The sequence below is a fragment of the Cygnus olor genome, assembly GCF_009769625.2.
Source record: "Cygnus olor isolate bCygOlo1 chromosome W unlocalized genomic scaffold, bCygOlo1.pri.v2 SUPER_W2, whole genome shotgun sequence".
NCBI lineage: Eukaryota > Metazoa > Chordata > Aves > Anseriformes > Anatidae > Cygnus > Cygnus olor.
The window spans coordinates 1084309-1111789 of record NW_024429073.1 but is presented as its reverse complement, the minus strand read 5'-3'; the positions used below and the strand labels follow the sequence as shown (position 1 = coordinate 1111789).

At 42.5% G+C, this 27481-nt stretch overlaps 1 protein-coding gene and 1 long non-coding RNA gene across 3 annotated transcripts in view; one reads left to right on the top strand and one right to left on the bottom strand.

Annotated features, from left to right (window-relative positions):
- The first annotated feature begins 1429 nt into the window (after window positions 1-1429).
- The window catches only part of LOC121062918 (splicing regulatory glutamine/lysine-rich protein 1-like), a 50509-nt gene continuing 24457 nt past the window's right edge, over window positions 1430-27481 (top strand). The window contains exons 1-4 of one of the 2 annotated variants that reach the window (XM_040543217.1): window positions 1430-2689; window positions 5781-5914; window positions 14108-14223; window positions 16040-16204. In XM_040543217.1, the coding sequence (XP_040399151.1) occupies window positions 2529-2689; window positions 5781-5914; window positions 14108-14223; window positions 16040-16204 (576 nt within the window). In that variant the 5' untranslated portion in view covers window positions 1430-2528. The remainder of the gene's footprint in view (window positions 2690-5780; window positions 5915-14107; window positions 14224-16039; window positions 16205-27481) is intronic. The other variant, XM_040543219.1, reaches the window with a different exon arrangement.
- Window positions 20824-24017, bottom strand: LOC121062925. The gene is made up of 2 exons (XR_005815738.1): window positions 23696-24017; window positions 20824-21148 (listed from the first exon to the last, which is right to left on the bottom strand). It is a non-coding gene; the product is annotated as an uncharacterized LOC121062925 (long non-coding RNA).

The following is a 27481-nucleotide window of genomic DNA, read 5'->3' as shown; positions in this document are numbered from 1 at the left end:
GGCCTGTCAGCCTGACCTCGGTGCCGGGAAAGGTGATGGAACAGGTCATCTTGAATGCAATCACACAGCATGTGCACGACAACCAGGGGATCAGGTCCAGTCAGCATGGGTTCATGAAAGGCAAGTCCTGCCTGACCAACCTCATCTCCTTCCATGACCGGGTGACCCGCCTGGTGGATGAGGGAAAGGCTGTTGATGTAGTCTACCTAGAATTCAGCAAAGCCTTTGACACAGTCTCCCATAGTATTCTCCTTGAAATGCTGGCAGCCCATGGCTTGAACACGTACACTCTTTGCTGGGTTAAAAACTGGCTGGATGTCTGGGCCCAGAGAGTGGTGGTGAATGGAGTGAAATCCAGCTGGCAACCGGTCACGAGTGGTGTTCCCCAGGGGTCGGCGTTGGGGCACATCCTCTTGAATATCTTTATTGATGATTTGGACAAGGGAATTGAGTGCACCCTCAGGAAGTTTGCAGATGACACCAAGTTGGGGGGAAGTACCAACCTGCTGGAGGGTAGGAAGGCCCTGCAGAGGGACCTGGACAGGTTGGATCGATGGGCAGAGGCCAACGGGATGAGGTTCGACATGGCTAAGTGCTGGGTCCTGCACTTTGGTCACAACAACCCTACAACAACCCTACAACCCCCAGCGCTACAGGCTTGGGGCAGAGTGGCTTGAAAGCTGTGCAAAGGAAAAGGATCTGGGGGTGCTGATTGCTCACCTGAACATGAGCCAGCAGTGTGCCCAGGTGGCCAAGAAAGCCAACGGCATCCTGGCTTGTATCAGGAATAGTGTAACCAGCAGGACCAGGGAGGTGATTGTTCCCTTGTATTCTGCTCTGTTGAGGCCACACCTCGAGTACTGTGTTCAGTTTTGGGCCCCTCGCTATAAGAAGGACCTCTAGGCCCTGGAGTATGTCCAGAGAAGGGCTACGAAGCTAGTGAAGGGTCTGGAACACAAGTCCTATGAGGAGCCGCTGAGGGAACTGGGATTGTTTAGTCCGGAGAAGAGGAGGCTCAGGGGAGACCTTATTACTCTCTACATCTACTTGAAAGGAAGTTGTGGGGAGCTGGGGATCGGCCTCTTCTCACAGGTAACCAGTGATAGGACAAGAGGGAATGGCCTCAAGTTGCACCAGGCGAGGTTTAGGTTGGAAATTAGGAGACCTTTATTCTCAGAAAGAGTAGTCAGGCATTGGAATGGGTTGTTCAGGGACTTGGTGGAGTCACTGTCCCTGAGGGTAGAAAGGTTGGATGTGGTGCTTAGGGACATAGTTTAGTGGGTGATATTGATGGTAGGGAGACAGTTGGACCAGATGGTCTTAGAGGTCTTTTCCAACCTTAATGATTCTATGACCCCCAACAGGATTACTCTCCAATCCTCAGGAAGCAGGCAGCATATGCCTGAAAGAAAGCTGGGCGGGATGTGGCTGTTAACAGCTAGGCCGCGCCTGCGGCCCCACACTCCTTCCTAGGCGGGGCTGAGAGTCCACGATGGTCTCACCCTTATAGCAGCGGCCCGGTCGTCACCTGCCCATCAGCTGGTAGTGACATGTGGAAAACAGACTCCACAATCAGTAAGATTGTAAAGTAGGTATGTTTATTCAGCGCTGGGCAGCGCGGGGGGGTAGCCCCTCCAAAATCGTGCGCACCTGATGCGGCAACTTGCCATGGTTATATGCAGCAAAGAGTTACATATGCATGAAGTTTCACAATATGCCTATACATATTCGTAACCTGTCCCCGCTTCATATTAAAATTAGTTCCAAGGAGTCATTTCCATAAACTCCTCCCATCTGAGCTTGCGCAGTGTATTCTGGTGGTGGTCGTCGGGGGTTGTGGGGATGAAGATTGATGACTCTTCCTCGTCACCGCTAGTTGACCTCTTGTCTCTGCGCAGACTCAGTTGCTTCTTGGATCTTGTCCATCCACAGGACCAGTTTCTACCAGTTTCTTAAGATAGGCTCACACTCTTATTAAGAGACTGACCTTGGTAAAGGGGCCCAAGGCTTCTTGCTTTAATTAATTTGCACAAGCACCATAGTTAGTAAAGACACTAAGTAGCATCCTAGTTTCATGCCGTCAGCACTCTATCTCTACTTGATAAGATTCCCCTAACTCCCTCTCTCAGTCCCCCCTTTTCTAAAAGGTTAGTAAATAATTTTCTAAAAAGTTAGTAAATTATTGTATTCTCCTAACTCCCTCTCTCAGTAGGAGGCTGTCCTGCCGGTTCCTTGGGAAGCGACGGATTTTCCCTCTTCTCTTGGGCGGGGGGGGCGTTTACGGCTGAGCTAGGAGTTTCAGCGCTCCTGGCAGGTTTGAGGGCGGCCGTTCCCCGGAGCGCCTCATCTGGCAGGGAATAAGCAGCTGCCCGCCAAGTAACACCTCCGGCGAGCAATCGAGTTCGCCGCTAGAGCGTCCGAACACTGGGACGCTCTGGCAGGCGCCGCACACTCTTCTCTGTCGTCAGGTCCGTCTCTCTGGCTGCGTGTGACACTGCCGCGAGCGGAGCGGTCGTGCGGGTTCCGCCATGATGAACAGCGGAGGAATCGGGGTGCCGCTGGGTTTCCCCTTGGGCCCCACATCTGTCATCCAGGTCACGAACCTGTCTTCGGCGGTAACCAGCGAGCAGATGCGGACTCTCTTCGGCTTCCTGGGAGATATTGAGGAGCTGCGTCTCTATCCCCCAGAGTAAGTGGGGCCTGCACCGGTCTCCGGAGCGATAGAGACCTGGGAGGATGAAAAGGTCTAGAGGGGTTGGGAGGGTTTGAGAAGGCCTACTTGACTTCCCCACATCTTGACTGTGGGCACCGCAACCTCCCACACGGGGAGCGGGGTCACGTGGTCCTACCCCTTTGTATGACAGGAACGGTAGGGGAAAGGAGCTCCATCCGAACTTAAGATGGCGGTCCCGTCCTGAAGTACCTGCGGCATCTCCAGAGTGGCCTGTAGGAGCACGGCGGGTTCTGTGGCTTAGTGGTAGCGCCAAGAGCTCGGCCGCTTGCTGGGTGATGCCGGCACTGAGTCACAATCTAAGGCCTAGGGAGAGGCGTGCTCAGAGATTGTCCCCAAAGCGCTTCCGCGGCGCACGTCTCTCTTTTTCCTCCCTTTACTGAAATACCTATTCTGTAGTCCAGTTTTTTTCGCTCAGGCACCTCCCTGAGTTATGTGTGTGTAGGTTGGGGGGGGGATCGGGCAGGAGGATGATGGCATGGTAGCGTTCAGTCATTCCAGAATTCCAGTTCTTGTTTAAAGAATAATATAAGGTGTAATATTAAGAGTATTAGACTAACTTTTTAATAGAGAAAAGTGTCAAAGAAAGTTACATGTTGCATTGTGTAGAATTGTAACCTGTTTTTTTTTTCTAATTTGGTGTTGCAGATATTCAGTGTACCCACTATTTTTACTTAATCAAGCATGATTTTTCAGAACAGTGAAGTTGTACTCTCCTGTATGGGTTTTTTTGTTTGTTTGTTTTAAAAGAGCATTCAAGTTAAGAGGTTTACTGTAACATTTGTAATCCTATTCCCTTTGCTGGGCATGCTTATTTCTAATGGATGTGAACTTTCAGTTCTGTTGATGATGCACAAGAGTTAACAGAATATATATATATGTGCATACATTTTATAAAGAATATAAGCTTTCTTTTTTTTCTAATCAAGTATTAAGGTATTTCCGAATAAAAGTATAAATTATTCCTTACCTCTCCCAAGTCAGTCATGTTTGTCAGCCTTCTACTTCTTCCCCTTAATCTGAGTATTTCATAGAATGGTTTTTATGGATTTAATTTCAACAGTTTTTTCATTAACAAAGCTAATTTTTTGGTTGAAAGAAAATAAGTCTAATTCTGGTATTTATGAATTAACTTGGTTAAAGACATGTATACATTCTGGAACATTGCTCTTGACAACTTTTTTTTGGAAATATTATTTTCCTATTTTTGGAAGATGCAGCATTATGTGTTATTAGAGGATTACGGGGGGTTATTTTCCTCTGTCAGAGCAATCCAAAACATTTGTAGCAATGGTGAATTTGATCAGGTGATAATTTCCACCTTATAGGAGATTCCTTTGATAGCACTGTTCCACTATAACTCATTGTTAGCCACTTTACTGCTGACTTGAATGAAAAAAAAAGGCTATGACTTAATAGGAAGCAAGGATGATAAATCTGGCATCTATGGTGTTTCAATGATTTTAGAACAAAATATAGGGCTATACTATGGTTGTCTGAACTAGTATTATTAGAGAGAAGAATTCCTTTTTACTGATTTTTTTTCTACTTTTTTCCAGTCTCCTATCACTAACATCCCTTGGTTTTATAGGATGCAGCAGAAAAATTATTAAAGAAAAAAAAAACCACAAAAACAACTAAAAGGAAGTCTCCAATGCTGAGTGCAATTAGTTACAGGTTACATCAAGTGAACTACTCTAATAGACTATTTAAAGTTCTTGTAAGCATGTAAAATGTGGAGGGGGAGAGAGAAACCACCTCAGTTTTCTAATGCATTAAATAAAATGTGAATTCTTTAAGATGACTCTTTAGTGTTCTCAGTGAACTTCCTGAACCTAGTGACTTTTCCCAGCAATTAGTATCTGAAGACTGTGGTTTTAAAGTAGCAGTTTCTGTTACAGTCCTTTATTTTATATCCCAGAGTGGATTGAGCAGACTTTTTAATGTTAAGTTAAATCGTGCAGTGCTTTTTGGTAGTTTGTCAATTTGTGTTTTATTTTCGTTAATCAAAACCCTTTGGTTTCAGTACTACTTGTGTGGTAAGTGATACCAACGTTTGAATATGCAGTAACATGAGATAGAATGCTGTGTTCCCTGTTTTGTAGGCTATTCCCTGAAATTTTTGTCTCTGCTGTGTGGTGTGTTTTTGTTGTTGTTGTTGTTCATTTTAACAGCCTAAAATTATTTATATTGAAACTTATAAAATGTGGTGATCAACTGAGTATTAATTTGGTGTCTTTCTTTTGATTACTTAGAGTTTTGTGAGAACAGGACATAAGGCTACTCTTTCACGGTTCTAAACAAGACAACAGTTTTTATAAATCACTATGTTTGTAGTACAGTTGAAATCTGAAGCTGGTTTGCAGGGTGTGACAGGTCTTCTGCCTTGAATATGTAGTCTAGTATGCTAAATGCTCATATAGCTTAGAAATGTTTTTCAGCATACTAGGAGACTAGTTATGTCTTGTTAACTTGGGATTTTGGCTTCTATAAGTTTCCATTAAAAGGAGGAGGTGTTAATATCACTTTTTAGTGATATTAAGTAGACAAGTTAGTAAATTTCTATATTCTTGTCTTTTGGGTAATTTTTCCAGGAAGTCTAAAAAATATTATTTTTTTTAATTTAAAAAAGCATATAATAGAATCATAAAATGGCCTGGGTTGAAAAGGACCTTAAAGATCATCTAGTTTCAACCTCCCTGCTCTGGGCAGGGTTGCCAACCACTAGAGCGGGCTGCCCAGAGCTGCATCCAGCCTGGCCTTGAATGCCTCCAGAGATGGGGCATCCACAACCTTCCTGGGCAACCTGTTCCAGTGCCTCACCACCCTCTGAGTGAAAAACTTTCTCCTAATTTCTAACCTAAATCTCCCCTGTCTTAGTTTAAAACTATTCCCCCTTGTCCTATCAGTATCAACACATGTAAACAGGCATTCCCCCTCCTGTTTATATGCTCCCTTCAAGTACTGGAAGGCCGCAATGAGTATACCAAAAAAACACACACAAATTTATTCAATGTAACTAATTGTTTTTTTTCCTTTTATCTTGCAGCAACGCACCTCTTGCTTTTTCTTCCAAAGTATGTTATATTAAGTTTCGTGAGGCATCGAGTGTTGGTGTGGCCCAGCATCTAACTAACACAGTTTTTATTGACAGAGCTTTGATAGTTGTGCCCTGTGCAGAAGGTTGGTATTTTAGACATTCTTCTGTAATTTTGGTCTTTGTCCTGTCTGCTAATTGTTTTAAGCTTTCCATGTAAGGAGGTGGTGCTCTGTTATTTTGTTTTATTGCTTTTTGAAAAAAAAGTCTTGAAACAAAATTGAATGAAGCAACATAATTATATAGATTTAATTCAATTCAGCATTAGGGAAAACAATGTTTTTAATTAGGATAATTCTGTTTTCCATAGTTGTTATATATTTTGGGGGAGAAGAAGGTAAAATAAATTGTTTTCCCCTTCAATATGATTTGTGTTGGCAAGCTTATTCCCACATAAAGTTCTCACTGAAGTCAGTGGAGCACTGAAAAGATTAGGCAATTTCCCGGCACAGGTAACATTGCAGTTTGGATCTTAATGTACCACCTTTGGTATGAGTGGTGGTGGTGTTTTTAAGACCGAATTCCAGTCTGTCTTATAGACATGTTATATATGCATTTGACCACTTTAGTTTTATCTAATTTAAAATATTTGTTATTTATGGTGATAATTACTTTTTACATATAAATGTTTACCTGCTAGTTTAATAAAAAGATTTAAGTTTTCCCTTCTTACTGTGGAAAATATTACTTTATTTGCAATAAAAAGGCTTTCTTATGCATTCTGGTACTCCTTTTTGATTTTTAGATATCTCTTGGAAAAATGCAATTATCTGCACAGAATGCTTTCAGTGTAAAATATTTTTATAACTCTTAATAAAATAAAAATGTTTGTTGATTACTAAATTTACAGGTGTTCCTTTAATTAGCTCTGAGGCCATACTTTTACAAATATGTTGAATATAAGGAAATTCTTATTGTTAATGTAATATCCCAGATCTGAGTGCAATTCTATGAAGAATGGCCCTACTATTGCTGAAGAATGTATAGGCAGATAACTGCAGTTAGGTGAAGCCCCATTGACTTTGTTGGGATCTTCGTGGAATTGAGCATCTGCCCATTTGAATCTGGATTTTTTTTTTTACCTCTTTGGAGTAGAAACATTCCAGCTGGTGGAATAAAGCTAAATTCACTTCAAACATGGTAGCTGTTTTGCCACGAACAACAATATTTAGAATGATTGAACCATAAACTGTAGCAAGTACAGAAATATCTGCTATTAACATGACTTTTCTAACTGCAAGAGCCAGGTTTTGGCTCAAAAAATGCTGTTGACTTTTTGGAGTCCATTAACAGTGGTCCCAGAGTACTATTTTTTTATTTTTTTGGCATGTTTGCAAAATCATGACATGGATAGTATGAGATTAGTGCTGCTGTAAGAATGGTCTGGGATGTTCATAGCAAACTCTGACAAGTCTCCAAAATTTCATAGATTCTAAAACTAGTTTAACTAAAGGTTATACTGACCTACAATATACTGTCAGTTCTCATAGTCTTGTTAATATGGGCACATATTTTTGTCTTTGTGAAACTTAGATTTTTTTAGTTGATTTTATCCTTTGCTTTGGGAGCTTTTTGATTTTAATTTTTGAACTTATTCTTAAACCCCAAAGAAGTTATTGCTATATCCACTTGAAGCTTTTGTGTAAGCAAAATGTATTGGACCAAAGTCCTTAATACTGTAAAATTGCCCCTAAATAATTGACTATAAATTATTCAGGATCTTAGTTTTATGTTTCATCCAAAAGACCTTAACACTGGTTCAGTACTACCAGAGAGGGAAGATTGCCACCTAATGAACGAACAACACTTCCTGGTGTTTTTCTTGTGATGAGATCACTGCCTGACGTGATAGGAGAACAGGCAGGTAAAGCTACATTTTCCTGTCTCTTAGTGGTAGACAATGAATGGAAGGAAAATAAAGTCAAAGTTCTGAGAAATCTTCTTCCAACACCATTTGTAGCTGACTTATTAGGTATTTCTGATGAAAATGTATTATGGAAAAAGTATCACTGTTCCAAATCATTCTAGACCCCACAGAGATTTGTATGTAATTAGGTAAACAAGTGATTGGGTTGTAAGGTCAATTTTTTTTTCTTTTTTTTTTAATGTCAGAATGCTGTTTGCTGTTTCCATGCAACTTTCTAACAGAGTCACTGATCTTAAATTGTAAAGATGTGAAATCATATAGGTTTAACTTTCTGAGGAATTTATTGTGTAGAAGTATGGTTTTGGAGACCACAGTGCAACATTTTTTGATTTACTATGTATCATATAATACGTTGTTAATGGAATCACTGGAGTGTATCACAGACTTTAAAAGTAGCAATGGCTATATTCTACTGGGAGGTTAAATTATATTGTTGGCCAACAGTGCCACTAATGAAATAGTTTATGCACTGAATTGAACATAGAGGAGAGGTAAAATGGAACTCTGAAAACTTGGTTTTAAAAAAACAGAATAAAATCTGAAATTTAGAGTGCATTTAAACAGTGGTAAATCAAGGGAGCACGAGGAGGGAATCAATACACAATTAAATCAATGTTAATTTTGTGACATTTATTAAACAATTTAACAAAATGTAATTGTAAATGACGTGGCATCAAGCTGTCAAAATATGACTTTCTTTTGTATGTATCAGTAGTTTTTTCTTTAAATGTTATACTTTGAGAGCTCAAAGGTTGAAAGAAAAAGATGCCATCCTAACCATTCTAAATCTTATGACCACGCTATCTGGTAGATGAATTTTGACTATTAATTTGGTTGTGTATGTTTTCTGTGTGATATTTGTGCATTATTAGATGACTAGACTGGCCAAGACAGACCTGTTACACTTGCCTGAGTTAGGTGTTGTTTGCCATGCCACTAAACCTGCCATCAAGTGAAACCTTCATGGGGGAAATGAGTTTGAAGTCTGGCCTGCTGAAGATAGATGCCTTGTCTCTGTTTTTATTTTATTTTGCTTTCTTTCCTTGGTTTATTTTATTTTGTCCCTTTTTTGTTTTGTTGTGTTCAGTCTCTTTCCTTTGTGTACTGGTACTTTGGTTCTTTAAAAATGGTGTTCTGTAAAGAGTTCACGGTGTTTCATTTTGAAGTTGACCTAAAGCTGTTTATCAGTGATGGATGGTATACACTGAATATGATTAACTAAGTTTCATGCTGTGAATGACAGACAAATTTGGTTTGGAATACATTTAAGCATCTAAAATCAACAGATGAGCACATTGTGTCGGAAGACTAGAATAGTGAAAAATATACTAATTTGCATGGTCTGTTTAAAAGAAGGCTTTCTATTTATGTCTAATATGAAGAGGTTAATTATTTCTGAAATTGAACTTTCATGGATATTGAATGTCATGAAATACTTGTGAATACAGTCTTGTTCCAGTGAGGTCAGTGGCAGTAAGACTTCATCCTTCCGTTTTTGTAATTTTTAGAGAAAACGTTTATCACTCATAAGTGCAAATGCAGCCTGAGGTTTTGGTTGGAACATGTTATATGAGGCACATTGTCTTTTAACACTGTTATTTGTGGGAAGATTGAATCAGTTTTGTATGTGTGTATTGCACTTCTACATGCTCCAGTGGTGGTTATTTCTAAAAGAGGTTTTAACACTTTTTTTTTGTCTTGGTCATCTCATAATCTTACAAGCCTTGGCAGTTCATGCTGGACTGATTGAGAAGGTTATCGTCTCTAGGTGATGGTCTTACTTCTTTCTTGTGAAATGGAACCACTGAAGCAGAAGTGATGGGGTGGGAGGTGTATCTCATCTCAGACACTGTTCTTCCCAGCTAAGTGCATTTAAATCAATGGGTTTCACTTTGGTAATGCACCAAGCTGTGAACTGCAGCTGGAGAGAGCTTTATGATCTCTGTTGGATTTAGTTGTGGCAGTTGAGGTAATTGCCAGTAGTTGTAATCTCTTTAATCACTACTGCTAAATCCAATAAGAATCATGAATTGAATCACACAAATTATTTTATTTGTAAGTGTGCGTTTGCCATTGATTTTTTAAAAAAGCAGAAAAATTCTTTATGTTTAGAGTAGATGTGAACAGGAAGTATTTTTAAAACAAACTTAATGTCAAAGCAGTTTTGGGGGGAGGATTAAGCATGTATTTTCAGTAAGAAGAATATGAAATTAATTTTTTCTGAGTACTTGGAGAAGAAATAAAATACTGTGATTAGTACTTGCTTAACAGATATTTCTGTTCAGCATTTAGCAAAATGGATGCTGGTATGGATTAGGTTAACTAGGGCTCTTAAACACTTTGATGGGAAAAAGTAACAATCATAACATATTTAGGACAACTGTATGCTTCCTAAGAAGCATAAAATATTTCTAGACAATGCAGAACTAATCTGTTTGCTTACAGATTGCTTTGCAAAGGAAGGAGTAAATAAATAAATAATTAGATTAAAGATGTGATGATCAAACTCATAGAATGCTGTGGGTTGGAAGGGACCTTAAAGATCATCTGTTTCCAACTCCCTGAATATGTGAAGGCCAGTTCAGGAGTTTCATCTCAGTTGGGTGTGCAAACACCAGTTCTATTCATTGGAAGATGTTGAGCTGAAAGTAGCCAGATATAGCCTGAGACCAGACTCTTATCTCAAATACGTAGTATTAACAGAACAGGCCTCAACTGGCAAGAGACATAGAACACCTGCTTGATGTGCCAGCCCTTTAATTAAAAAGATCTCAGAGTAGTATTTCTATTTATAGAATCACAGAATGGTTTGGGTTGGAAGGGACCTTAAAGATCATCTAGTTCCAACCCCCCTGCCATGGGCAGGGACACCTTCCACTAGACCTGGTTGCTCAAAACCCCATCCAACCTGGCCATAAACGCTTCCAGGGATGGGGCATCCACAACTTCTCTGGGCAACCTGTTCCAGTGCCTCACCATCCTCAGAGTAAAGAATTTATTCCAAATATCTAATCTAAATATCCCCTCTTTTAGTTTAAAACTATTGCTCCTTGTCCTATCACTACACTCCCAAAGAGTCCCTCTCCAGCTTTCTTGTAGGCCCCCTTTAGGTACTGGAAGGCCTCTGTAAGGTCTCCCCAGAGCCTTCTCTTCTTCAGGCTGAACAACCCCAGCTCTCTCAGCCTCTCTTCATAGGAGAGTTGCTCCAACCCTCTGATCAAGGTAAAGCTCAAAAACTTCTAGGAAATATTTCTAAGTATGTGGTATATATGTGGCATATTTATTTTTGACAATTTCCCCTTATTAGAACATAAATATCTTTACTTCATTTCCATTTGTCTTGAGGTTAAAAGCATGAATTTAAACACCAAAGCAGTTATTTTAAATAATTCTTAATGTCAAAAATTGTTGTCATAACTGATATGTTCTGCTGTATATCTTTGTGGGCTTTGTATTCCTTTTCTAAATATTAAGGAGATAAAATTCCAAAACCTAATGGCTGTTAGGTTAGTTAGCTTCACATATTGATTTGTTTTTCATAAATGTCTAAAGAACAGGAAAGGAAATTTATAAGATATTTTAGCCCCCCCCCCCAATTTATTTTCTATAGAATTGTTTAAAAGTTTGATTAGTTTGATCTGATTTTAAAAACTGGAGGGTGAACTTGTGAAGACAGTTTATCTGAAAATACAGACAAATTTTCAGGGTTCTGTCTGTAGAGAGAGACCCTTCTCCATTATTGAATAAAATAAATGAGGACATCTTTGTTTGTGGCATGGAACTCACCATTGGGATTTTGTACTTAAAACAAAGCATTACGTTGTTGAGAGACCAAAATATCCTGGAAACAATGCTGCTAACATATAATTTAGATATGTATGTTCTTCATTCTTTGAACTGCTATAATAGTTGACTATTGAATATGGAAGTGCTTAGCGTATTCCTTAAGCAACATTTGAGCAAATTAATAATTCCGGTTATTCAGTAAGATGGGCTATATTCTTAAAGTTTAGGTTTGTCATTTAAGTACATTTCTGAACTTAACTCATTGTTTAGTTATGTGCTTAACTCAATTCCTATTTATGTAAAAAGGCTAAATACCTTAATCTGTTAAGTTTATCTGGTTAAGTGTGTATTAACTGGCTGTATGTAAGTGCATACTTAAATTAGGCATATGTTTATGTACATGACTGACCAAGGATCTAAATTAGAATGCAGTCGCACAATTTTAGGAACCATTTCTGTCACTGGATTTACTTGAGCTGTCTGTTGGTCCTGTGGAAACCTGCATGAGTATACAGTTAATTGCAAGATGCTGGCTGTTCAGAATAAAGGTCCAATAGTTAATGGTCTAGTTCATCATTTGTTTGAAAACAATTATTTTGATTTTTTTTGGAAGTACTGGTATATTATTGTATGCCTAATTTGCATGCACAGTTACTGGAAGCGTATATTTGGAAGGTTATTTAGTTAGATGCAGAGTACCTCATTCTCATGAGCAGTCGGGCAAATCAGGTACACCTATCATTGAATGCCTGACTTCAAAATTAGACCTGTAAAGAGTGCTCAACATTGAGATGATGACTCAGATTTGTGCATGGTTTTAAAAAGTCCTGGAAGACATTATTGCACAGTTAATTTTAAGAGCTAATAATTTTCCCATCTTTCTGCTTTAGATAGCAAAATAAAGTGGTTTGTTACATGTTAAGGAGCAAGGTGCCTCAAAACATAAGTAAATGTAAATCGGAGGCGTGAGAAAAAAATGGGTACTGTTTTTTCTCTTCTATTCCACCCATGCTGCATATTTCTTAAATATTTTTAATTGTTTAATAAATAATAATAAATAAATAATTTTAATTTAGACTTGTTTTGTCCTTTGGTCGCATCCTATTGTAACTCAATCCTTGCTGCAGACCTGCAGTACTGGCTTGCAACACTTTTTTTTCCTTTTTTTTTTTTTTTTAAGTAGTATGATTCCTGTGGAGTTTATTGGAACTTGTATAGCTAAAATTGAACAGTTTTGAAAATTCTCCAGTATTTTGTTTTTGATAAGAATACTAATATATTCTTTTAAAATCCCTAAAGTTAGGGGTTTGTAGTTAAAATACACAGTTCTAACCAAAGCAGTAAAAGACACTGGCACATTCTTTGTAGATATCTTGACTTTTAAAACAACATTTAAATAAAAGTATTTACTTTATTTAAGTGCATGGGGTAATACCAGAGGGTTCAGTTAGGTGTCATCTATAGTTACACCAACAATTTTGAAAAGATGATTGATACCTAGTATAATTAGAACTTTTCAAGTGTTTGTACTAGTTTAAATCCCTTTGCATTTCAAATTTAATATGTACATTTAAGAAATGGCTTAACTATTGTATCTTTTAATTTTTGAAGATTTTGGGGGGTTAATTTAGCAGTCTAATTGTAACTGAATTAAACCTGCGTTTAGTTCAGATAAGATATTACTTAAACTGTTAGCATGACAGGGAGAATATAATCTGTTTGAAATTGTAGTAAATACATATTTTAGGAAAATATAGCTTGCTTAGCTGATCGGTTATGATTTTCTTCAATCTCAGTAAATTTGCAGCTTGCATCAAAGTTTCAGATAAGTTGAGGTGACCTAGAATGTAAGACAGTAAAAATCTAAATTTTTCTGCCCTTCCCAACTTCACTTGTAGTATTTATTGTGTAGAATCACAGTAGTTTTTTATTTTATTTTTATATCAGAGATAGGTAACACCAGATTTGGGGGGGGGGGGGGGGGGGGGGGGTCGGCACAAATTTCAGATAGCAAATACTTTTTTTTCTTCTTCTTCCCCCCCTCTCTTCTTTTACTGATTTGGTTATTTGCCATTTCTGGGGATTAAACTTTAAAAACTGATATTCTTTTCTGTATCTGATGTTCTGTGTGCTATTAGTGATGCAGCCAACATGAATGGTTGTCATGTGTAAAACAACTTTCGATCACCGTGAAAACACCGCCCTGGGAAATTGTCCATGCTTGATATCGTTTGGTTCATGAACATTAAGTTTCCAGTACAGGTGACCCACAGTTCAAAGTGTTAAATGACTGTGTGCATTGTTCAGTTTTTAAAATAATCCATTAATGAGATTGCTAGTCTTTGAAGTTTTGCTCACTTCTGTTTTTCCAAGTAGAGCAAGGTAAAAGGAAAAACTTATTCCTTGCTTTTGTTCTTACTACTTTCTTTGTAAGGATCTCATAGACAGGTAATAAATAAGAATGAACCTTTTTAAATGTAAGGGTAATTGTAAAATCATAGAAAGAGCGTGTAGAAAATCTGTGTAGTGTTCCAACACCGTATAACGCTTTCAATTGCTTCTTCAGGTAAAATCCCAGATGAAGCCAAAGCCCTTTCTCTATTGGCACCTGCTCCTGCTATGACAAGCCTGATGCCTGGTGCAGGGTTGCTTCCTATACCTACACCGACTCCTTTGACTACAGTAAGTAAAATTCAGTTGCTATTTGATTTCTGGTTTCTTCTATACTCAATAGCCTTTTCTGTGTTCAGAGAACAACAACTATCTGATCCATGGATGTTGTCCTCTTATATGCTAAATCAGTGAAGATTTAGCTGTGGTGCCTCTTCTGAGGGTAGACTGCAAGATGTGCATGTGCAGAGTGTCCCAAATCTGTCCTTAAATTATTCTTTTGTCTCCATTACTAGAAACAATATTTCCACTTTTATATTCTTAACAGCTATTCATCAGCATCCTAAAAGAAATTAATGTTTAGTATCTTCCTTCTTTCCTTCCTTTCGTAAAAAAGAAGTTGCAGAATAAAACTTGGTTAAAGCAATATTTAATAAATCTGCACATATAGGTCAGCATCCTTTTTGAAGCTTGTCCTCCAACACCTGTTTTAGAGCGTACAAATAATGAAACAGTGGGATCAAAATCACCAATTAGATGTTTTGATGTTAATTCTGTTTATGGTTCATAATGGTCGTTGTATAAGAGAAATTGCGTGGATTTGAAAATCACTTTTGGTTCACAAGAATGATGGCTTTTTTTCCTCTCTTGAAATAGGCGATATTGCTCTCATTGACTTGGGAAGTGATAGTTCAGGCACTTCATAGACCAAAATGTGCTTACTTGTGCTTCCACTTCATAATTGTTTCTAATCAAGTATACTTGTGTTATTTAGAGACATTTGTTTCTAAACTAACCTTCCAAGGTATATTTGCTTTGTTTTTATATAAAATCTTTAATAAATTATTTGTGAATTTTAGACTATAAAAAAGGAAGTCAAGCTATCTGACCTTTTCTGTTGAATAATGAAAGGATGATTTCAAGGCAAAGCTGAGTAGTTTGTTTTTTTTAATGTAACAAAAATAAAAAAGTTACTGGTGTCTTGCTGAAGATTTCTAACGCCTTAGAATTGGGCCACTGAAGAACATCAAAACAACCAGCAGGTATATCGGGCTGCTAAGATTGAAGTGGCTCAGGTGGACCTGGACTGGCAACAGAAGGGCAAATTATTTATAACTCAATGGGCCCATGACACCTCAGGCCATCAAGGTAGAGATGCAACGTATAGATGGGCTCGTGACCGAGGGGTGGACCTGACCATGGACACTATAGCACAGGCTATTCATGATTGTGAAACCTGTGCTGCAATCAAGCAAGGCAAGCAGTGAAAGCCTCTCTGGTATGGAGGACGATGGCTGAAATTTAAATATGGGGAGGCCTGGCAGACTGATTACATCACACTCCCTCAAACCCGCAACGGCAAGCGCCATGTAGTTACAATGGTGGAAGCAACCACCGGATGGCTGGAAACATATCCTGTGCCCCATGCCACCACCCAGAACACTATCCTGGGCCTTGAAAAGCAAGTCCTATGGCGACATGGCACCCCAGAAAGAATTGAGTCGGACAATGGGACTCATTTCCGAAACAACCTTATAGACACTTGGGCCAAAGAACATGGTATTGAGTGGGTGTATCACATCCCCTATCATGTACCAGCCTCCGGGAAAATTGAGGGTGGATAGTGTGAGAAAACATCTGTGTGGTTCTTAGCTGCTGGCTGGATTAAACCACTACAAAAGCATACAGAAAATCTTAACTATATATGGTTATTTTTGGTAGATTTTTATTCTTAAAAGAAATAATTACTCAACTGGGATCATGCAGTTTAAAATATTGCCTACGTTCATTGAATTGACTTTTACAGAAAGGCACAAGGAAAATAAGTATTAACAAGTGAAGTATATTCCTCCTGTGCATACTTTTTTTTTGTTTGTTTGTTTTCCAGCTCAGTGTTTCACTTGGCAGTTTGGGGGCAATATCAGCAGCATCATTGGACCCTAACATTACAGCACTGGGAGAAATACCACAGCCACCAATTATGGGGAATGTGGATCCATCCAAAATTGATGAAATCAGGAGAACAGTCTACGTTGGAAACTTGAATTCACAGGTAGCATTTTTTTGGTTGGAAATAGTAATGGAGGATGTAGAATTATAACTCATAAATTACAATCTTAAGTGTTAAGATGCCTGTGACGCCCATCTACAAGAAGGGCCGGAGGGTAGACCCGGGGAACTATAGGCCTGTTAGTTTGACCTCAGTGCCAGGGAAGCTCATGGAGCAGATTATCTTGAGTGTCATCACACGGCACTTGCAGGGCAACCAGGCGATCAGGCCCAGTCAGCATGGGTTTATGAAAGGCAGGTCCTGCTTGACGAACCTGATCTCCTTCTATGACAAAGTGACACGCTTAGTGGATGAGGGAAAGGCTGTGGATGTGGTCTACCTTGATTTCAGTAAGGCTTTTGACACCGTTTCCCACAGCATTCTCCTGAAGAAACTGGCTGCTCATGGCTTGGACTAGCATACGCTTCGTTGGGTTAAAAACTGGCTGGATAGCTGGGCCCAAAGAGTCCTGGTGAATGGAGTTAAATCCAGTTGGAGGCCGGTCACTAGCGGAGTCCCCCAGGGCTCAGTGCTGGGGCCAGTCCTCTTTAATATCTTTATCAATGATCTGGATGAGGGGATCGAGTGCACCCTCAGCAAGTTCGCAGATGACACCAAGTTAGGTGCGTGTGTCGATCTGCTCGAGGGTAGGAAGGCTCTGCAGGAGGATCTGGATAGGCTGGACCGATGGGCTGAGGCCAACTGTATGAAGTTCAACAAGGCCAGGAGCCGGGTCCTGCACCTGGGGCGCAACAACCCCAAGCAGAGCTACAGGCTGGGAGATGAGTGGCTGGAAAGCTGCCTGGCAGAGAAGGACCTGGGAGTATTGGTTGATAGTCAGCTGAATATGAGCCAGCAGTGTGCTCAGGTGGCCAAGAAGGCCAACAGCATCCTGGCTTGTATCAGAAACAGTGTGGCCAGCAGGTCTAGGGAAGTGATTGTCCCCCTGTACTCGGCTCTGGTGAGGCCGCACCTCGAGTACTGTGTTCAGTTTTGGGCCCCTCGCTACAGGAAGGACATGGAGGTGCTCGAGCGAGTCCAGAGAAGGGCAACGAAGCTGGTGAGGGGTCTGGAGAACAAGTCTTACGAGGAGCGGCTGAGGGAGCTGGGGTTGTTCAGCCTGGAGAAGAGGAGGCTCAGGGGCGACCTCATCGCTCTCTATAGGTACCTTAAAGGAGGCTGTAGAGAGGTGGGGGTTGGTCTATTCTCCCACGTGCCTGGTGACAGGACGAGGGGGAATGGGCTAAAGTTGCGCCAGGGGAGGTTTAGGTTGGATATTAGGAAGAACTTCTTTACCGAAAGGTTTGTTAGGCATTGGAATGGGCTGCCCAGGGAAGTGGTTGAGTGACCATCCCTGGAGGTCTTTAAAAGACGTTTAGATGTTGAGCTTAGTGATATGGTTTAGTGGAGGACTTGTTAGTGTTAGGTCAGAGGTTGGACTAGGTGATCTTGGAGGTCTCTTCCAATCTAGACGATTTTGTGATTCTGTGAACTTCCGTTAATTTATGTCAATAGGAATTTAAACAAAAAAAAGAAAGGTTCTTATTGTTTACTAGTGATATTTTGAATGTTCCTGTGACAGTAATTTCAGTCTAGGCTGTGGAATTCATTCTAGCAAGATACCAGAGAAATCATACTCTACTTGAATTCAAGAAACATGCATGTAATTGTGTGCGTTGATGAAATATCCATCTGGGTTGTGTTAGCTGAGCAGTGTCTCAGAAGTTGTGAGATCATAGTAGCTGTCTCGCATAACAGCGTGCAGTTCCTTAAGTACAGTAAGAAGGAATTTACCTTCTGACATACAAGAAATTAGCTATGGCAAAAGGTTAATGATTTTTCGTAGTGGAAATTTGCAAAATAAGCATAAATATCTTTGAGTTTCATAAATATCTTGTGACCACACACAAATAACTCAAAACTCAAAGGCTATGGTCTCATTGTAATCACAGAGACGTAGTAAGATAGCTCACACGAGTGTAATGCTGTCATGGAGGGCTACATGCTTTTTAGAGAAGACCAACCAGGAGGAGAAGGTAGTGGAGTTGCTCTTTATGTGAGAGAGCAATTGGAATGTGTGGAGCTGTGCCTAGGGGTAGATGAAGAGCGAGTTGAGAGCTTATGGGTAAGGATTAAAGGTCAGGCTTCCATGGCTTTCACTGTTGTGGGTGTTTGCTACAGGCCACCTCATCAGAAAGAGGAGGTATATGAAGCCTTCTTCAAACAGCTCCAAGTAGCCTCTCGGTCACAAGCCCTGGTTCTCCTGGGGGACTTCAAGCACCATGATATCTGCTGGGAAGACCACACAGCTAGGCACAAACAGTCCAGGAGGTTCCTGCAGTGCATTGATGACAACTCTTTAACACAGGTGATGGAGAAGCCAACAAGGAGAGGTGTGCTGCTGGACCTTGTATTAACGAATGAGGAAGGACTAGTTAGAGATGTGAGGGTCAGAGGCAGCCTTGGCTGCAGTGACCATGAGGTGATTGAGTTCAGGATCTTGTGAGGAGGAAGCAGGGCAAAAAGTAGGATTGTGACCCTGGAATTCAGGAGAGCAAACTTTGTCCTCTTCAGGGATCTGCTTGGAAGAATTCCATGGGTTAGGGCCCTGGAAGGAAGGAGGGGTCCAAGACAGCTGGTCAATATTCAAGCATCACTTCCTCCAAGCTCAAGATCAGTGCATTCCTATGAGTAAGAAGGCAAGCAAAGGGGGCAGGAGACCTGCTTGGATGAGCAAGGAGCTCCTGGCAAAACTCAGACAGAAGAAGGAAGTTTACAGCATGGGGAAAAAGGGACAGGACACTTGGGAGGAATATAGAGACACTGTCAGAGTAGGCAGGGATGTGACATGGAAGGCCAAGGCCCATTTGGAATTAGATCTGGCAAGGATGTCAAGGACAATAAGAAGGGCTTCTTCAAATATGATATGCATTCCAGGGTCCTGAGGGAATTGGTTGACGTAGCTGCCAAGCCGCTCTCCATCATATTAGAAAAATCATGGCAGTTAGACGAAGTCCCCAGTGTTATAAATTACTCTTAGTCAGAGAGAATTTGAATTAAGTCAATCAATTTATTGAGTAAGCGATCAGCAAGCAAAACAGCGCTGGGTGGCCGGGGAGCTCATGCTCCTCCAAACGGCGCACAACTTCCCCCTTTTGCAGTCCCCTTTTATCATCAGGCTCTTCCGGGGTTACGTGGCTTTCTTCTACGCGGCTGCGTCAGTTGTTGCTAGGGAGTCGTCTCTGTCCTTCTGGTGGTCGCACAGATGAAGGCAGTCATCCCTCTCTCTCTTCCTTATTTGGTTATGTTAGTCCTCAAGACAGGGGAGTACGTTATCGGTTTAGCAACCCACTATTTACACAATGTTCTCTTAGCCATGTATCTGAGATATCCTGTTTCTGGGGGATGTCTCAGCATTCCAACCTTGAGCAACTCCCTTTGTTCCCTTCTTAATGTAGCAAAATAACGAACAAACATTCTTATTGTCCATCACAATCCCTCCTTTTTCTTTTAGTTGCTTATTTTGTTCATTAATTCTATGTATGCCTGGTGGCTGAGCATTAAAGTTTCTGCGTCCTCGTCTGTATTTACAGGCTCATATTTAGCACGGATAAGCATCAAATGCACTGCCTCTAAACGGCTTTTTACAATTGTGATTACCTTATTAAAAATGCATGGTCCAAAGGTTAACCCTAGCACTAACATCAGTAGAGGTCCTGCTATTGTTGATAGTAAGGTTGTAAGCCAAGGTGAATAATTAAACCAAGATTCGTACCAATTCTGTCTGGCTTCATTTTCTCGTTTTCTCTTTTCCAGTCCTTCCCTAAGTTTTGCCATTGTATCTCGTACTACCCCAGTGTGGTCTGCATATACACAACACTCTTCTTTTAAGGCTGCACACCTTGTTGTAAAAATACCAGATCTATCCCTCTGCAATTTTGTAAGACAACCTCCGATAATGACCTTACAGACTTTTCTAAGGCAGTAATGGATCGTTCAATCCGAGTTAGATCTTCATCTACAGCCACACATAGGGAGGTAAACTCCTGGCTTTGTCTAACCAAAGAGGCAACTCCAGTACCCACCCCGGTACCTCCCAAAATTATCAACGTAGCCAGGGTCACAGCCGTAATTGGTTCTCTTTTTTTTTTTTTTTTTTTTTTTTGAATTAAGTGATAATCCGCTACCGTGTGTTGTGTATACACATATTCCTCAGAATGGTACAGAATTCTTGGTACAATTATTACCTGTACACAGAAATCTTTAGATATATTAAAAAGCTTGAGTGATAAGCAAAGAGTAACACCCATCGATGAACAGACCCATCTAGTGTTATTCGCTGGTATTAACCATTCCCCTTTGTCTAATTGTGTAACATTTTCTATCGATCGATTAGAACACATGCTTGTCCCGTCGTGGCCCCACGTCACCAGATCACATAGTGAGACATTGAAGCTAGGGCCTCCAGTAGTGGTTATCTGCTGAATAACGTGGTGATCTTCCCATCTAATCAGGCTCCATTTAAAGGGTTTGTGAGGGTGCGCAGACCCAGAGACAGTGGAGACTATCGCACCCATTACTATGTATCGCAAAAAGTGGCTAGGGCCCATCTTTCAGAGTTCTTTACCTGACCACGTAATTCCCCACCGTTTCACTCTCTGCCTTGCTTGTCAGTTCGGTTGCAGCGAACTACAAGGTGCAGGTTCTTCTCGGCAGCAGTAGTGTTCTTCAGGGGATTTTTCCCTGTAACCACAACCTTTCTCCGATCAAGGTCCCCACTTCCTCTTTTTACGATACATAGACAGTCAAATTATATTTATCGGGTTCGTTTCAACGTGAGCTTTAAGTCATCAGGGCCTGCGACCACTTTCCATTCGCTTTTCTGGATCGGTCCTTTCACACGACTGGCATGCGTCCACCCCCTCTCAGCTGTCCAGATAGCCGTCTCTGTAGTAAGTAAAACAACATAGGGGCCTTCCCATTGTGGCGTTAAAGACGTTTCCTTCCATGTTTTAATTAGAACCCTGTCATAATCTTGCAGAATTCGTTCTAATGCTTGTCCAAATAAATTGGGGGATTCGGTAAACCCCTGGGGAAGTACTGTCCACCGCAATTGTTGTTTTCAGTGGGTATCCGGATCTTCTCAGTCGAAAGCAAAATAGTCTCTGCTCGTTTCTTCCAAGGGGCACACCCACAACGCATCCTTCAAATCTATCACACTATACCATCGATCGTCTGGATGTAAATGACTTAGCAGGGTATGGGGGTTGGCTACCACTGGAAATCTAGTTACTGTTCTCTTATTAATTTCTCTTACATCGTGAACCAATTGATATTTACCATCTTTTTTCTTCACTGGCAAAATCGGAGTATTAAAGGGGGACATACAGGGTTCTAACAACCCCTGCTGTAGCAATCTTTCGATCTCAGGTTTTTAACCCTCGTCTGCCTTCCTCAGACAGGGGGTATTGTTTAATTCGTATTGGCACACCTGGGTCGGTTATAGTTACCTTGAAAGGTGTAATATCTAATCTCCCTACACTTTCTGGGGTATACCAAACTTCCAGATTTATATCTTGCTCATCCTCTACTCTCAGAGGGCACAATTTAACCTTCAATTCCTTATCTACTACTTCCAGACTTGTACCTAATTCTATTATCAAGTCCCTACCTAGCAAATTATAATCTGCCTCAGGTACTAAAAGTAAAGACCCTATTCCCAGTTTCGAATGTGATTCAATTAGCACTTCTTTTATAACGGGGACCCCAAACGGTTCCCCTTTTGCTCCAATTACCTGTACCTTCTCCTTCGATATTTTACACCCCCGAGGCAGAACTTGGACAGTAGATTTTTCAGCACCTGTATCTATAAGAAACTCCACTTCCTCTCGCTGGGGACCTACTTTTAATTTTATCAAGGGCTCAGTCTTTTTCTGGGTCCCCAGCAAATAGAGCCCCTGACACCCCTAATCTTCCTTAAACATCCTTTCGTCTTCCATCCTCTGTCGGCATTCCCTTTTCATGTGACCCTTCTTATTACAATAAAAACAGGTCATATCCCTCGGTCTCCGGTCAGTCGGTCTGTCTTCTCCCACTGGCCTCCGATGACCCCCTCCAGACCCCGATCCTGCCAATCTTCTATCTTCTCTAATTTCTTCCTAATATCCATCCAGGATTTCGCTACGAATTGAGTTTTCAGCAGGGCCTCTCCCACAGGAGTCCCCGGGTCCACCCCTGAATATAGCTGCAGGCTTTTACGCAGCCTCTCTAGCCATTCCGTCGGGGTTTCATCCTTTTTCTGTTGTTCGCTAAAAGCTTTGTTGATGTTCTGATCTCTCGGGACTGATTCCCTAATTCCTTGTATAATAATAGTTCTTAAATCTTGCATGTGACCACGGTGTTCGAGGTCCTGATTATTCCAATTAGGTCTCTGCAGTGGCCATTTAATATCTGCAGCTGGGCCTTGTTGGTGCTGTTGATCCCAGATTCGCATCCCCGCTCTCCTAATCATTCCCCTCTCTTCCGAGGTAAATAAAATCCCCAATATGGATTGCACCTCCTCCCAAGTATACACATTGGGCCCCAGGAATTGATCTACTCGTTCCGCTACCCCAAGAGGGTCTTCCAATAAATTCCCCATTTCTTTTTTTAAAATCGTGGACATCCCCGGAATTAATGGGGACTGCCACATATCCCATTTCAGGTTGCGGGCCTCCCATAGATATTTCTCTCAATGGATAAAGCCCCCCCCCACACTCTCAGATTTTTGTCTTCTCGTTCGGCTTCTAGTTACTGGTCCCTGGATAATTGGATCAGCCTCACTGTCCGATTCCCCTGAGGACTGTGAGTTAGAAGGCCCTGGAGGGGCTGTGGGCACGATATAAGGAGGTGGTGTTGTCGGGACCTCCAATTCCCGGTTCTTTTTCTTACGTTTTTCCTCCCCTCCTTTTTCTTTTAAAGGGTACAAGTTAACTCGATTCCCCGAGCCAATCCAAAAGCTCGCATATTTGCTCTCCTCTAGACAAAATGGTTCCTTTATGTTTACATAAACGTTTAAGGCTTAGCAAACCCAGTCTTCAAATGATCCAAATATGGGCCAATAAAGGTTGTCACCTCGAATTTGCTTACCTCCCCAGACTTCAACACAATAATGAATCATTTTTACTTTATTCTTTCCCCGCCTAGAAGGGGAATCACTCCAATTCTTAATCATTAACCCCAGCGGGCTTTCCGGGGGAATAGGGGGCAACCTAACACTAGGCATTCCCCCACCCATGGGACCAGAAGGCTTACTCTTCTTCTGTCCCATCTTCTGGAGCACCTTCACACACACACACACAGCTGCTTCCCCCTGGTCGTGGCCCAGTCCCTCGCGGGACGTGGGAACCGCACTACTGAGGGGTCCGCACTCGCTTCGTCCGCAATTGGACGTCTCACACAGGCGCACTCCGGGATCACCAACCCTATCCGAACGGATCACCGGCCTATACTTACCCACCCCGTGGGTCTTCGTTCGGCCTTCGTGCGCAAAGATTACCTAGGGGTTTTGCCGGCTTTATTTGCTTGCTGCCCGAATTTAGGGTTCGTCGGTAAAGGTTTCGAATGGGAATAATCCCGGCGAAGGCCACCGAAATCGGTGGGGCGCCCCCTTCGATGAGTCTTCCCAATCAAATTGCCTTTATCCGAGTCACGGCACCAAATTTGTTATAAATTACTCTTAGTCAGAGAGAATTTGAATTAAGTCAATCAATTTATTGAGTAAGCGATCAGCAAGCAAAACAGCGCTGGGTGGCCGGGGAGCTCATGCTCCTCCAAACGGCGCACAACTTCCCCCTTTTGCAGTCCCCTTTTATCATCAGGCTCTTCCGGGGTTACGTGGCTTTCTTCTACGCGGCTGCATCAGTTGTTGCTAGGGAGTTGTCTCTGTCCTTCTGGTGGTCGCACAGATGAAGGCAGTCATCCCTCTCTCTCTTCCTTATTTGGTTATGTTAGTCCTCAAGACAGGGGAGTACGTTATCGGTTTAGCAACCCACTATTTACACAATGTTCTCTTAGCCATGTATCTGAGATATCCTGTTTCTGGGGGATGTCTCAGCATTCCAACCTTGAGCAACTCCCTTTGTTCCCTTCTTAATGTAGCAAAATAACGAACAAACATTCTTATTGTCCATCACACCCAGTGACTGGAAAAATGGAAACATCACTCCCATTTTTAAAAAAAGGTAGAAAGGAGGACCCAGGGACCTACAGACCAGTGAGCCTCACCTCTGTGCCTGGCAAGATCATGGAAAAGATCCTCCTGGAGGCAATGTTGTAGTGGGTTTACGTGGCAAGGTTTTGGTAGCTGTGGGGCGTAGGGGTGGCTTCTGTGAGAAGAATCTAGAAGCTGCCCTATGTTAGGTAAGGGCCCCACTGCTGACTAGAGCCGAGCCAATAAGCGATGTTGGTTGCGCCTCTGTGAGAGCATATTTAAGAAAGGGGAAAAAAAAAAAAAAACGATGCCCAAAGATGCGGCTGTTCATGTCTCCATCTGCAGGGAGTGCCTGAGCCTGTTGCTACCAACGGAGGGTGACAGAGATACTGGCTGTGTGAGATGTGAGCAGGTGGAGGATCTGATCAGCCTGGTGGCAAAGCTCGAGGAGGTGGAGTGATTAAGGACTATCAGGGAGTGTGAGCAGGAGTTAGACTGGCGGAGTCACTCCCTGCCGTGCCTGAGAGAAAGGCACCAGGGTGACACACCCCAAATAGTGATAGACCCTCTGCCCTGTTGCTGTTGGGCAGTGGGAGGGGACCTAAGAGATGGAGAGGAATGGAAACAGGTCCCTGTTTGGCGTTGCAGGCGAGCCCCCTCCCTACCCTACCTGCCTCACCTTCCCAGGTGCCCTTACACAATAGGTTTGAGGCCCTGGAGCTCGAGGGACAGGGTGGTGAGGATGTGGGGGAAAGTCAAATTAATGCTTCAAGACTGCCTCCACCAAGAAGGAAAGAAGGGTAATGGTCATAGGTGACTCCCTTCTGAGGGGATCAGAGGGCCCTATGTGTCAGCCAGACCCTACCCGTAGGGAAGTCTGCTGCCTCCCTGGGGCCTGGGTCAGGGACATTACCAGGAAACTTCCTGACCTTTTTTGCCTATTTTTGCCTTTTTTGGCTATCAAAAGGGACTTCAGGGGACTGGGGTGGTTAGTGGATGGACTGGGAGCACAGGTGGTGTTTCCCTTTATCCTCTCAGTGGCAGGGAAGGACACTGAGTGGACCTGGAAGACCCAGATGATCAATACATGGCTGAGAGGCTGGTGCTGTCACAGGATTTTTTTTTTTTTTTTTTATCATGGGGAGGTTTACTTGGCACCTGGCCTGATGGCTGGCAGTGGGTCCCACCTGTCTCAAAGGGGGAAAGGGATTCTAGCCCAGGAGCTGCCAGGGCTCATTGAGAGGGCTTTAAACTAGGTATGAAGGGAGATGGGGAGGATATGAGGCTCGATAGAGATGAGCCTTGGGGAGCAGTCCCAGGGTTGGGGGTGAGGGCAGTGGTGCAACTGAAGTGCATCTACACTAATGCATGCAGCATGGGCAACAAACAGGAGGAACTGGAAGCCATTGTGAGGCAGGCAAACTATGTCCTAGTTGCCATCACTGAAACATAGTGGGGCCGCTCCCATGACTGGAGTGCTGCAATGGATGGCTGCAAGCTCTTCAGAAGGGACGGGCAACAAAGGAGGGGTGGTGGTGTGGCTCTCTATATTAGAGAGTGTTTCGATGCTGTTGAGCTCGGGGTTAGCAATGATAAGGTAGAGTCCCTGTGGATAAGGATCGGGGGAAGGCCAACAAAGTGGACATCCTGGTGGGGTCTGTTATAGACCGCCAAATCAGGATGAAGAGATGGATGAGGCATTCTGTAAGCAGCTGGCGGAATTCGCTCAATCGCCAGTGCTTGTTCTCATGGGGGACTTCAACTTCTCAGACATATGCTGGAAATAAAATGCAGCCCTGAGGAAGCAGTCTAGAAGGTTCTTGGAGTGCATGGAAGACAGCTTCCTGCCTCAGCTGGTAAGTGAGCCTACCGGGGGGGTGACTTACTAGACCTGCTGTTCACGAACACAGAAGGACTGCTGGGAGATGTGGTGGTAGAGAACTGTCTTGGGTAGAGTGACCACGAAATGGTAGAGTTCTCTATTAGTGAAGTCAGGAGGGCCGTCAGTAAAACTGCTACCTTGGACTTCCAGAGGGAAGACTGAATTGTTCAGGACACTGGTAGGGAGGGTCCCTTGGATGTCAGTCCTGAAGGGTAGAGGGGTCCAGGAAGGCTGGGTGCTCCTCAAGAAGGAAGTCTTAAAGGTGCAGGAGCAGGCTGTCCCTTTGTGCTGTAAGATGAGTCGGTGGGGAAGAAGATGAGCGTTGCTGGACAGGGAACTTTGGCTGAGTCTTCAGCAGAAAAAGAGAGTTTATGTCTGGTGGAAGAAGGGGCAGACAACTTAGGGAGAGTAAAAGGAAGATGCCAGCATATGCAGAGAAAAAATCAGGAAGGCCAAAGCCCAGCACGAGCTTAACCTGGCCACTATGGTTAAGGATAACAAAAAATGTTTCTACAAATATATTAACGGCACGAGGAGGGCCAAGGAGAATCTCTGTCCTTTACTGGACACGGGGATACCTGACTACTGAGGATAAGGAAAAGAAAGAGATTCTCAATGCCTTCTTTATGTCTGTCTTTACTAGCCAGACCACTTATCCTCAGGGTACTCAGCCTCCCGACCTGGAAGTCGTCTGGAACAGGGTGCAGAAGAAAACCCCACAGTTCAGGTGGAAACAGTTAGAGACCTGCTGCTCCACCTGGACTGTCACAAGTCCATGGGGCCAGATGGGATCAACCCGAGGGTGCTGAAGGAGTTGGCGGATGTGATTGCTGGGCCGCTTTCCATCACCTATCAGTGGTCATGGTCATCCGGAGAGGTCCCGTATGACTGGAAACTTGCTAATATGTCACCCATCTAAAAGGAAGGTCATAAGGAGGACCCGGTGAACTACAGACCTGTCAGCCTGACCTCGGTGCCAGGAAAGGTGATGGAACAGGTCATCTTGAATGCAATCACACAGCATGTGCACGACAACCAGGGGATCAGGCCCAGTCAGCATGGGTTCATGAAAGGCAAGTCCTGCCTGACCAACCTCATCTCCTTCCATGACCGGGTGACCCGCCTGGTGGATGAGGGAAAGGCTGTTGATGTAGTCTACCTAGAATTCAGCAAAGCCTTTGACACAGTCTCCCATAGTATTCTCCTT